The sequence below is a fragment of the Bufo gargarizans genome, chromosome 4 (genome assembly GCF_014858855.1).
Source record: "Bufo gargarizans isolate SCDJY-AF-19 chromosome 4, ASM1485885v1, whole genome shotgun sequence".
Taxonomy (NCBI): Eukaryota; Metazoa; Chordata; class Amphibia; order Anura; family Bufonidae; genus Bufo; species Bufo gargarizans.
Genome location: NC_058083.1, coordinates 190176931 through 190190367, shown reverse-complemented (window position 1 = coordinate 190190367; position 13437 = coordinate 190176931). Strand labels below are relative to the sequence as shown.

The 13437-nt window shown below is 42.6% G+C and overlaps 1 protein-coding gene across 8 annotated transcripts in view; it reads left to right on the top strand.

Moving 5' to 3' along the window:
* DLG1 (discs large MAGUK scaffold protein 1) overlaps window positions 1–13437 on the top strand; it is a 235311-nt gene that overhangs the window by 118361 nt on the left and 103513 nt on the right. For all 8 annotated transcript variants that reach the window (XM_044291546.1, XM_044291545.1, XM_044291544.1 and 5 more), the window contains 2 exons: window positions 2573–2671; window positions 8935–8988. In XM_044291546.1, coding sequence (XP_044147481.1) covers window positions 2573–2671; window positions 8935–8988 — 153 coding nt within the window. The remainder of the gene's footprint in view (window positions 1–2572; window positions 2672–8934; window positions 8989–13437) is intronic.

Here is a 13437-nt window from a genome sequence, read left to right as displayed (position 1 = left end):
TGCCGGAGATGAGCAGGAGATAAGGAGTTTATTTTATTCTGATCCGAGGGCCGATATGGGGGTTCTGATGTGGAGGGCCGATATGGGGGTTCTGATGTGGAGGGCCGATATGGGGGTTCTGATGTGGAGGGCCGATATGGGGGTTCTGATGTGGAGGGCCGATATGGGGGTTCTGACGTGGAGGGCTTGCACACTATTGGAAAAAGTGCAGGAATATGTGTGTTCCCACGGTCCCGAACAGCACCTTTTCCTATAGTGTTAGAAGCACGACCACCGCTGCTGGATTGCAAGGTGGGTGTAACCATGGAAACAAGCAATGTATAATGTGGTTAATCAAGCCAGGAGAGGAGTCAATATGGATAATAATGCATTAGTAAGTGCCTTGTATTAACTTTCTCTACATCATAAATGCCATTTGCTGAAGTAAGACAACTCCTTTTGAAGGGGTTTTCCGAGATTGTGATGCTGATGACCTATCCTCAGGATAGGTTATCAATATCTGATCAGTTAGGGTCAGACATCTGGAACCCGCCGATAAGCGATTTCAGAAGGCACCTGCGAGAAGGCTCAGGGGCTCACATGAGTGCCGGTGCCTTCTTAAACAGCTGATCGGCGGGGGTCCCAGGTATTGGAATCCCAGTGATCAGATACTAATGACAGGTCATCAGTATCAAAGTCTCAGAACACCCCATTAAGCACTATATTGTACCTATATTGTTGTATTACAACAGTAAAGAATAGAAAATATCTAGACTAGATGACCTATCCATATGAATAGTATTTCTCTGGTATATTGTCGAAGTCTCACACTTCTCATTGTACGTGTATGATTAGTTATTGTACTCTCATGCCTTAGCAGATCATGCCCTTTAGGGTGGATTTATTTCTGTGCCTGAAAAGTGGTGGTAAAAAGTCGCAGACTATGAGCGTTATTTATCAAACTGGCGTAAAGTAGAACTGGCTTAGTTGCCCATAGAAACCAATCAAATTCCACCTTTCATTTTGGACAGCTGCTTTACAAAATGAAAGGAGGAATACGGCATGTTGCTTACACTAGTTTGATAAACTACCTTATGTGTTTGCAACTTTTTAACTGTGACTTTTTAAAAAAGTCTCATCCACCATTTTTTATGACGCACTTGGCACTTTTCAAAAGGGGCGTGGCAAGAGCATGACTGGGTGTGTCCAGCGGCAGCGACAGTTTTCTGGCTCAAATGAAACAAAAAACCTACATCAACTCACAGCTACCGTAGATGTCTGTTTAGGTGCACGGACTACCAGAGGATGCTCCTAATTTATGACCAGGCCTGCACTTCATCATAAATTAGGTGCATCCTCCAGCGACGCAGGGCATTTGAAGACCAGCCTTGATAAACCCCTCCCATAGTCTTTCATTTTAACCTGTCAGCTGAAATGTGGTTCTCAATAAGTTATATTTAGGCTCTCTAACAGAGCTTTCAATCAGAGATGTACGTAAGGAGGATTTCTTGAAGTAAACCTCTGCCAGGCCCAATGTGTATACGGTGACACATAACACTAATTGCCCCCCATAGTAAAGGAGGGGGGAACGTCCACTATTCCATACAGCTCTGGCTCAGTGCTGTTATAGGAATATGCTCAGTTTGTCCACAGGGAGCTTTCTGGGACTCATATGTTCATGTGTAGTGCACTGATGTAGTGTACTCACCTACAGATTGTGGTCTTTTGTGTTTGAGTATGAGAAGGTAGATCATTTATGGTTTCTCTGTACTCCACACCTGGAAACCACTTCTCTTTAGAGGAGATACTTTATCTGAAAAGTCTGGGTATCTATTAGGGTGTTTGCATATCTGCGCCAGCCAGCCATTTCAATGTGGAAACACCTGCAGATTTTCCCACAGATTTCACCCTTTGCATTGCACATTGTAAAATCCATGGGAGATAGCTGCAAACATATATTGATATTCTGAGGCTCTATGTCAAGTCATGTGCGGACACCCTGTACAGGATTATGGGAGCAGCCATCCTGCTTGAGCTGCCGTTAGGCTACTTTCACACTTGCGGCAGCAGAGTCCGGCTGGCTGTTGTGGCGGGGGAACAGCCTGCCAGATCCATGCTTATGCTATCCCACCGTGCCACCGGACGCATGCTCTGGCCCCATTCACTTTAATGGGGGCGGGCGAGAGGTCCGGCCACAGCACTGCAAACAAGCCGAGAGGCAGTCGGACTAAAACCGCAGCATGGTTTTTGAGAATTTCTCACAACTGCAAACTAAAGTACAAAACCTTTTTTTTTTTTCTTGGTGAATTAGATTAAAATAGAATTAAATGACAGTACAGCCCCTTTAACATGAACTCTCAAACTGGAGAATATGGTATGTACAGTGCCCTGAAAGTTACTGGCAGAGGAGAATGACAGGTAGCAAAGCACTTTGTCCAGAACTGCAATTAGATTGTAGGTCTATTAAGTGTATAAGCAAGGTAGGTCTATCAAGTGTTAAGCTTTACATAAGTTCCCGTTTTTCATTTGACTGATTTTCTTTACCATCTCCTGATTTTCTTTATTTTGGTTGAATATGTTTTTCTTTTTTTAGTCCACAGATGCTGGTGCTCCTTGCCCTCCCATTGTCCCTGTGATCCCTGTTATACCAGTCCCTGCTGAGAACAATGTCATTCCATCTTCCACTCCACAGGTCTTTTTGTTTTTCCCCTGTTTTTCTACTTTAATTGTTTGTGTTCCATTAATATTCCATGTTTCTGTTGTGTTATTGTAACATTTACCATATCCGTTTCTTATTTAAATTTGCTGTGCTTGCCTTTTATGTTTAGCGCACTGTTCAAAATTATGGTATGAAATTGAAGATCATAGTGACTTAAAATGTGTGATTTCTGATGGTGACCAACTTTATATATGTAGGGAGCAAACGTGAAACTCATGCACATGACCATAGTTTTGGTCCGCTTTTTTTGAGGCTCACACACGGACCCATTTATTTCTATGGGTCTGCAGAAAATCCAGACAACACACGAATTTCATCCGTCTCCGTGTGGACGTTTTGCGTATGATTGAACATGTCCTTATTTTGTCCACTTTGTGGACAGGAATAGGAAGTTCCTATTAAAGGGAGTAAGTAAATTGTAGCATGCACATGGCCGACATCTGTGTTTTTAGGGTCTGTGGTTTGTGGACTGCAAAATGAATACGCTCATGTGCATGAGCTTTAACACTGTTCTCAGAGGACAGATAAGCTGTCATTTAAACATGTCATCCATCCCAAAAAAAGACAAAGAAAGCAGAATGCTATAAAAAAAAATGCCTTATAGACCTCCCCCCACCCCACTATTTTCTTTCTGACACTTTCCATGCCCAGACTAGCTTTTGCACGTCCTGGTCCCTTTCCCACGGAAATGTGACCATGCAGCCAATCACAGGCCATAGTATTGCCAAGTCATTTTGGATTTTTTTTTAAAGTTTTCCAGGTCAGTTTTCTGTCCAGATGCCATACATGTTGCAAATGGATAGCATCCGGACTGAATCCTGCCCCATTTATCTCGATGGGTCTGTGCACATAAGTGTTGTCTTTCATTGATCATCTCTGCGCTCAGGAAAAATCTGGGATGTTCTACCTTGTTTCTCACGCAGCCCTCACCCCTTAGAAATGAATGGTGGTTGCATTAAAAACTGAAGGCATCCGGATGCACTGATGGTTGCTAGGAGATGTTGTGTTATTCTTCAGTTTATCTAAATGCATGTGAAAAAAATCAAAAACAGATTGTGCCTGTCAGGGAAAAAAACTGACACACTAAACAGAATCGCAGACAAAACGGTTTAAATTTGCATGCAAAACAATCAGTTTTTCCCTGAACTGACCCATGCTCATATCCATATTGCTCATGTGAGGTAAGTCTTAACCCTTTCAGGACATGGCCAATATTTCTTTTTCTTTTTTTCAATTTTCATTATTTCTTCCCTGCCTTCCAAGAGCTATCATTTATTTTCTATTTCTGTTCAAATAGCCACATGAGGACTTATTTTTTTGCATTTATTTCGCCGTTAGTTATTTTGGCAAACGGCGAAAAAAATATCTTTGGTGAAACTGGAAAAATTGTCAAGTATGACGTTCACTTTGTAATTTATATACAGTTAGGGTTGTCATAATACCAAAATGTAGATTCAAATTCGATATCGTAAAAAAGTATTGCGATACTATTCGATACCACGTGGAAAAAAAAATCAAACACCGAAAAAGCAGTGTGCACTCCGCATTTTATGGAATGACAAAAAAATGGCGAATCACGTGTTTATATATTTTTTTTTTTGTCCTGTTACGGCATTCACCGCAAAGGAGATATTTTTAAAATATTTTAATATTTAATAGCACTTTTTCAGGTGTGGCGATATGTAATGTGCATTATTTTTTTTTATTGTTTACATATTTTATATGTAAAATTGGTAAAGGGGGCGATTTAAACTTTTAGTGTATTGGTGTTTTTGTTTTTTATACTTACTATTAGCCACCTTAGGGGCTAGAACCTGGGATCTTTTAATCCCTTATACTATTCACCCTAACCCTAAGTTCACACCTGAGCGTTTTACAGCGCGTTCCTACGCGCTGTAAAACGCTCAACAAGGAAAAACCAATGCTTCCCTATGGGAATGGTTCTCACCTGGGCGTTTTACAGCGCGTACGATCGCGCTGTAAAACGCCAGACGCTCAAACAAGTTCTTGAGCTTTTTTTGGGAACGCGCGACAATGTGTGCACGCCTGTCTCTGTATGCGCGATTGTAAACGCCCGAACAATCGCGCATACAGAGCGCTAGTTTCAGAACGCTCAGGTCTGAACCCAGGGTAATAGATATCTATTAGAGTGAATAGGATCTTACACTCTTCCTGCTGCCCTGTGCATAGTACACACAGCAGCAGGGAGCTGACTATGGCAGCCAGGACTTCAGTAGCATCCTGACTGCCATGGTAACTGATCAGAGTCCCAGGATTACACTGCTAGGGCTCCGATCGTAAGATGCTACTTGCACCACAAATGAGGAGGAGGGGACCCACCAATGATTTAATACTGGTGGGGGCGCCTGTGGCCACTGCACCACCAATAATTATAATAGTTATAATACTGGGGGGGTTGGGGGCGCACTGCACCACCAATGAATGTACTTTATAATACTGGGTTGGGGTGGGGGGCACACCTGAGGGGTTAATTGCCGGCGATCGCAGCTCTATGTCATAGAGGGTGGGTGCCGGGTATGCGATACCACTGCCGACACCCGCTGCCTAGACTTAAATTAATGTGTTAATTATATTCATTGGTGGCGCAGTGGCCACAATTAATCTGCTCCTGTTCCCATCTCTCCTGTCATTAGTGGCAGCGGCACAGTGGGCAGGGAGGGACTGCCTCCTTCTCCACTGTGCTGCTGAGGAGAACATGGCATGCGCTCTAACAGATCGTATCGCAGCCTAGTATAGTTAAATAGTATGACCCGGTATTCTATTGATCTGGGTCTAAAAGTATCGATTGGGTGTCGAAACTTCGATTTTCTTGGCATCATTGTGATTGCTATAATTTAGTTTTATATTTCTGCCAACAAAGCTGTATGAGGGCTTTTTTTTTTTTTTTTTTTTTTTTGGGTGACCAAAAAGGCGAATCATGCAATTTTATTTTCTTGTTACGGTATACACTGCGCAGGAAAAATGTTTAAGGCAATCTTCTTTTTTTTTTTTTTTTTTTTTTTTTTTTAGGTAAAACTGGGAAAGTGGATGATTTTACATTTTTATTCTTGTGGGTTTTTTTAAACACTTTTTTTTCTACTGTAATTTTTAGTTCCCTTAGAGGGGACCTGAACATGCACTCTTCTGATCTCTTAATCCATAGACCACAATAGAATAATGGGATTCTGACAGGCTGGCTGAGAAGCCATGCCTGGTGTACAGCTTTTCAGGCAGTAAGCTATGGCAACCTTGGAAACTTTCTCAAGGTCCTAGGCTGTTATGGCTACTATCTGAGCCCTGCGATTTTGCTGTGGGAGCACTGATCGGAAGGCAGAGGGAGCCCCCCCTCTCTCTGCTAACCCCACATATGCTATGATTGCTATTAACGGTGGAATCTGTTGAGTTAAATGACTGGGATTGGTGTCATCGCAAATTAGTCATTGGCGATGCCGACTAGATCACATAGCCAGCACACGAGCCTGCTCTAAACAGTTTATACTGCACCACAATGTAACTGTACGTCGTTGTGTGTGTGTAAGGGTTAAAGAGGACCGGTCTCCTCTCCTGACATGTCTATTTTACTAACCAGTTGCATTCCCCGTGTAATAACAATTCTGTAGCATCTATTTATGTGATTTTTGTTGTGCTATTCCTCGATTTCTGATAGACATTTATGAATTATTGAATTGCCAACTGTAAATGTCCATCTGGTTGTTACCAGTTGGGGGAGTGTCCCTGCACAGTTTGCCATTGGCAGCACTGATTGGATAGTGTCAGACTGTGCAGGGACCCTTCCTCTCGGATGATCACCTAGTTGGACCTTTATTGCAGACTGCTGGCAATCCATTTATAAGTTCGAGCTGGAATAATAGATGACGGGCACACGTTATTAAGAATAAATGCTCTAGAATATTATTTTTCCCCCCATACATGGGGAATGGATGTAGTCACTAAAACAGGCATGTCAGGATAGGTGACAGGTCCACTTTAAAGGGTTTCTATCACCAGATTTAACCCCATTAAACTATCAGACATTAGCGTTGTGCTAATGTCAGCTAAACCTAACTAGCCTATTCCTACTTTTATCTATGCCCCTGTTATGCCAGAAATCTAACTTGTATAATATGCTAGGAGCGGGGTGGGGGTGGGGGGTTGTTCCTGCTCCTAGAGGTTCCATTCTCCCACCTTTGTCCCCTTCCTCCAAGTCCTGATTGACAGGGCCAGGCAGCGCTCACATCTGTCTGCAGCCCTGTGCTCTGGTGAAATCTCGGGCCGTTCAGTAATACTGAACGGCGCAGGCGCGGTGAGGAAGCTGGCAGCATGTGAGCGTTTTTTTCCCTCAACGCGCCTGCGCCAAATTCTGAATGGCACGAGATTTCACCAGAGCACAGGGCTGGCAGGCAGATGCGAGCTCTGCCTGGCCCTGTCAATCAGGACTTGGAGGGAGGCAACAAAGATGGGAGCGGAGCCTCTAGGAGCAGGAACGACACCCACCTGCACCTAGAAGCTAATTAGCATATTATTAAAGTTAGATTTCTGGCGTAACTGGGGCATAGCTAAAAGTAGGAATAGGCTAGTTAGGTTTAGCTTACATTAGCACATCGCTAATGTCATCTAGCTTAATAGGGTTAAATCTGGTGACAGAATCCCTTTAACAGCTCATGCACATGACCGTATGTATTTTTGCGGGCCTCAAAACACAGATCTACAAAAAATACAGATGACGTTCGTGTGACATGCATATTGCGTCAGTTTTTTTTATTTATTTTTCGCCAATCCATTGTAACAATGCCTGTACTTGTCTGCAAAACGTACAAGAATAGAACATGTTCAAATTTAAAAAAAATTTTGTGTGCAGAACAGACATGCTGACATACGGAAACAGAATGCACACAAGCAAATTTCCGTTTTTTTGTGGACCCGTTGAAGGGAATGGTTCCACATATGGCCCTGTAAGAACCAGAACGGAAGAAAGATGCATTCGTATGCATGTGCCCTTAGGAAAACATCCAGCCTACTTATCTGCCTTTTTATGTGTGGAAAGCCAAACAAAGACAGAAGTGACCATAGACACAAATAATTGTCGGCAGAATCTGACATTTGCGCTGGATTGACTGTCTATAGTACATGGAGTTCTCCTTAAAGACAACTTTTAGGGGCTTGTATGAGGAAGTGGCATATTTCCCTCTCTTCGTTGAAAGAAAACGTGCGGGTTTGATTGTAGGAGGGTTACTGAATGTCTTTTTAATTATCTGGAGTTGGGAGTCCGATTAAAGATATTTTATATATTTGCAACATTTGAAAGCTGGGCACTGAAAGTGAATCTTCACCTTTTCATTGTTTTACATCTTAATATTCTTTGATTAACTTTAAAAAAAAAATATATATACATTTTTCCCGGATCTTCATTCCAGTACTGATCTATAAATGGGGGGCTATATGTGTTGATATTGTATTAGGGATCATTATGTCTTGCTATAACTGTTAAATTTGGTTATAAAACATGTAGATCTTGGCAAAATGATGTGAAATTGAGGGCTTATAATTGAAATTCCATTGATTTGTTTCCATTGGCCTGTTTAAAAACGGTATCTCAAAAGAAATTACGGTAACATTGGCGCAGTTTACAATATGTGTTACCTAAATGACCTAAACTGTAAAGGGCATGTTGCTCTGCAGGGTGAATGCTTCATTTGGTTCAATTTTTTCCCACTTCACCCACATCTGCAGTGGACTCACTGCGTGGGAACATAACTTCAAGGGTTTTTCTAATCAGAAACAAGCAAGTGTTTGAGGGAGTTTATAACAAAATCTGAAGACGTCCACACAGAATTTTTGTTCTGTGGCCTTTTAGAGGTTTTTAGGGGCAGTTACCATGTTAATACCACTGCAGCATGTTGAAGGTATGGATTTTCTTTGAATGCTTTTCCATATAAGCATGGATACTAACTTTTTTACACCATTAAAAATGTTTTGACTGCATTTATTTACATGAGTTTTAAAACAGAGAAAAAAAGTAGAAAGCTACATTTTTAAATCTTGTGGGACTGCTGAAGGCAGGCACCTTCCTTAAAATAGCAGTGTTCTTCGTTACTTCATATGTGTTTTATGGAGACATATTTTGAATCCACAGCGGTTAATTACTTTTTCTGCTCAAATTGTATTGTGGCCTTTTCTGTTCTTTTGGTATTGTTTGTTGTCGAATATATATCTAACTTTATTTTCTTAATTTCTAGGCAAACCCCCCACCTGTGATTGTAAATACAGATAGCCTGGACACTCCACCTTATGTGAGTCTTGTGAAAATATTTATATTCAGTTTTAGTTTTGTGGGTTCCTTTTAACATCATGAACAGTTTTGAAAGGCTGCAAATGTGTTCAGGTTGTCCACCCCTCACGGTAGGCAATCTGATCCCTGCACCCCCACTGATCAGCTGGTCCTGTGCCAGAATCACACAGCTCTGTCTATTGTGTAATGGATGGATCTGGATACTGCAGCACTGCTTGCGTGGAAGTGAGCAGCATGCTCTGTCCACTACAAAATGAATGGAGCTGCTGCTGATCAGGTGTTTGGTGGGGGGCGAGGTGCTGAACCTCTACTGATGTATTTGACTTGGGCTACATGCACACGACCGTTGTGTGGCGTCTGTGTGCGTTCCGCAACAGCACGGACAGCCTTTAATATTACTGCCTATTCTTGTCTGCAAAGCGCGGACAAGAATAGGACAGGTTATTTTTTATTTTTTTTGCCGACCACAGAACGGAGCAACTGATGCAGATAGCACACTGAGTGCTGTCCACATCTTTTGCGGCCCCAATGACTTGAATGGGTCCGCATCGGAGCCACCAAAACTGCGGCTCGGATGTGGACCAAAACAACGGCCGTGTGCATGAGGCCTTATACTGAGAATAATTAGTATAAAAGATTAGCGCAAAGTGCTCTGTGGCAACATTTACACAGCATCCTGTGTAAATAAATGAAGGGTAAGTATGTTACATGATTCAGGTATTTCCTTTAGTGTGTGTGTGTTTTTTCTTTTTCTTTTTTTTGCTTTTTTGGGGATAATGATAGTTGGATGATTGCTGCATGATGGTGGAATTTAATGAGCCAATCCACTTGTTATACTGTCAATTTGCTCCTTGTTATGGCCAAAAAATCTGCCCATGTAAAAAGACCCCTATATATAGTACATTTTAGGTACTTGGGGCTTTATATTAGGGTTATGTTACGGCTAGGATTTTATTGCACTAATTGTAGCTGAGCAGAGCAAACTTGCATTACGTTGTGCTCTATCAGCAACAAAGAAACAGCTTAGGAAGCGGAAATTTTATATAGTGGTGACAGCATTTCAGTGGATGACACTTCCATCATGTCACCCCATTACTGTATAGAGGAAGCCGCAAGAACAACTGTGGAAAATACCTGTCATGTGGTGCTGCCAAATATTTAGAAAATGTCCAAGAACAGAAATGAGGCATTAATGGGATTATTGCATTTAACAACCCTCCGAAGAAGTGACCCAGGGCCTTCCACAAATACCTTCAGAGCCTGAGCCCTCTTTTAACTGCACTAAAAGATTAATTTCTAAAATCATACACTCATAACATGAACTGGCCTTTGGACAAATCCTTAGTTCATGTAAATGGGTGATTGACGTTCTGGCTATTTGTCTCGTCAGAGAGAGCCAGGTATGTAATTTTAATATTTGAGGGCAGAAACTGACATCAGGATGCCCAGACAACCAAGGGCGGACTAGTGGGAACTTGGTGTTCCTGGAAAAAAATAATAATGAAGTGGCTCCATCTTGTAGACAGGTCCAAACTGACACAAGACGGGGCCAACATAAAAAGTTGGGGCCAGCAATACTGTAGTGCAGAACAAAATACTGCTGCCCCCACCATTGAACTCTATCCCTGTCTAGAGGATGGCAATACAGTTGAATGCAGGAGGGCACTTTCTGCTGCCATCCAGGCACATATCGGTAAGTAGCAGATGCTCCTAGCATTAACACTGAGAGGATCCGATCACTATGTAGCCGACAGTGGCTGTGAGGAAGGCTTTCGTGACCCCCCCCCCCCCCCCGACCATTGGCCCACTGGTATATTTCCCTCTAGACTCTAAAGCCAGTTTGCCCCTGCAGACACCCAAGTAGAGAAGCCGTGACGGACCTCATGCTTCCGTTGCTTTACAGTGCCTGCGGTGGTGCTTAAGTTTGTGAACCCGTGAGAGTTTTCTTTATTTCTGCATCCACTTTGCCTACAACGACATAATGTTTTAATTCTGGTTCTAAAAGTAGATACATATAACCAAATCAAAGAAATAACTAAAAAATATGAATAGCGCAGCAGACATGCATGTGTGTCCGCTGCTCCATTCAGCTCAAGTGCTCGTATATCTCCGGCAGCCCTTTAGAGCTGAATGGAGCAGCAGCGCACAGGCATGACAACTGCTCTATTCAAATGGAGAGCACGGATCCTCTTCTCAGTCGGGGCCCCAGTGGTTTAACCTTCACCAATCATCCACTTATCCCCTATCCGTAGGATGGTGGATAGCTGTTTTAAAGAAGCACTCGTATTTTAGGCATAGAACCTAAATTATAAATTGATAGTGTAGATGCATTAAAATAAAATGTAAGCTACAATGAAGCCTGCTGTTTGGACCAGGCTGTCCGGAGATTGCCTCCCAGCCCCCTCCTTGCTGCGTATCTCTTTATTAACAAAAGCTGTCCATTAAATTTTTAGTATTTGTGAAGTATAATATCGTTTGGATGTTTTCCCAGTGGTTTCATTAGAAATGTGTGTGGTATCACATCTCATACTTACAATGGTTGGCTAGGCAGAATTGCAGCAGAATCAATTGTATTTTTCGACTTCTGTGGGTGCTTAAGGTGGTTTCGCCGACAAAACTTGAGGTGACCTGGCTGCAACAGAGCTGCATTGTATTGAAAACGTAGTTACTCGCTGTTCTCAAGTCTTCATTTTTCAGTTATACAGATTCTAAATTTAGTATATTAAATTAGAGGATGGTAGATTAATGAGATGCACACGAAGGGTCATTTACAAATCTCAACTATGTGGAATCTGATGAGTGGTGCAGGCTTATTGAAACCCTCATTTTATGAGCAGCGTTGCTGTACGGCTGCTGTGCATCCCAAACACGTAGCGTGGCATATGTGCTGCGAATTTGCTTGTGGGACTACTATAGTAACTGTAATGAGATATTCACAAACCTCATCCATACTTTGTAGACATTTTTACATGACTTGCAGTGTGAATTTTAAATCTGGAGCATGTCAATTGTGAATGTAGATTTCAACATGTGAAATCTGTCACAAACCCACAGCATTTTCATGGGGATTTCCTCAACAAAATTCTCTTTCTACAGATTTATCTGCTGTGGAATAGTTGCAGATTTTGTGTGGAAATCCACAGCAGACATGCCAGATGTGGCCATGTCCTAACCCAGGGATCAGCAACCTTCGGCACTCCAGCTGTTGCGAAACTACATTCCCAGCATGCTCCATCCATTTCTATGTGAGTTCTTAGAAGAGCAGAGCAAGTATGCATGCTGGGAGTTGTAGTTTCACAACAGCTGGAGTGCTGGAGGTTGCCTACCCCTGTCCTAACCCTTTGAATATGATGCAGTAGCAGTATCCTAATATAGATAACCTGGTAGGAGACAAACCTATAGTAATTAACAAATCAGATCCAGTTAACACCCCAAATGTAAAAAGAAGCTCAGGACAAAGGAGGGAATTTATCATGCCCTACACGCTAGAATTCTGGCTTCAAAAAGTAGCAAAACAGGGCTTTGTGATTTAGTATTTTTATTTTTACTTTTTGCACACTAAGAATGGTGACGCTTTCGAGAAAGTTGGTAGGAACGTGGACGTGATTGGCTATGTTAGTTTCACTCCATATTGATAGCGGACTTTAAAAATAGTCACAAAACTTGTCGCAAATTCACTCCAGTGGGGTTTGTGTAAGAAACTGGAGAAGCATTTCTACACGAAAGTGTTAGATTTAGGGTCCATTTACACGACAGTAGGCCGCCCATGACTGTATTGTGAACCACAAACGGCAGTTCCGCAGTCTACGGGCCGTGTGAATCACAGATGTGGACCCATTGACTTGCATGGTTCCACAGTCCTCAAGATGCGAAGCGGAGGCACGGATTGGGAGTGCTTCTGTGGGCTTTTTGGTCCTTGCCTCCGCACTGCAAAAGATAAGACATGCCCTATGGGCAACTAAGCCAGTTTTCCTTTACATCAGTTTTGAGAAATTTCCCCCTATGGCTGCAAAATCTGGACCATTGCCCATAGAAGTAAGTGTGTCCACAAATAAAATGTGGACAGGACATGGACCGCTTCCGTATTTTGCAAATCTCTGATTTGCAGTCCGCAAAACTCATACGATCATGTGCATGAGTAATACAGTGGTATGATCTATACCAGTGTATTACTGTAGTGCAGCGGCATGAAGCGCACAGCATCATAGGAACCAATGACGCCGTGCGCTCCTGCTGTCAGCAGGATGCCAGGCCAAGAGACCACGGACCGCTGTGTGCATTCGGCCTTAGGCTGGGTTTTCATGCAGCAGCTGCAGGGGGTTTGTGCTGCATGAGAAAACTGCATCAGGTTATGAATTGCTGGAGTTTCTCAGCACATACAGGCGAAGGACATGATTTTCATGTGCACTTGCAGAGGTGAACCACTGCGGTTGTGCTGCATGGTACTTGG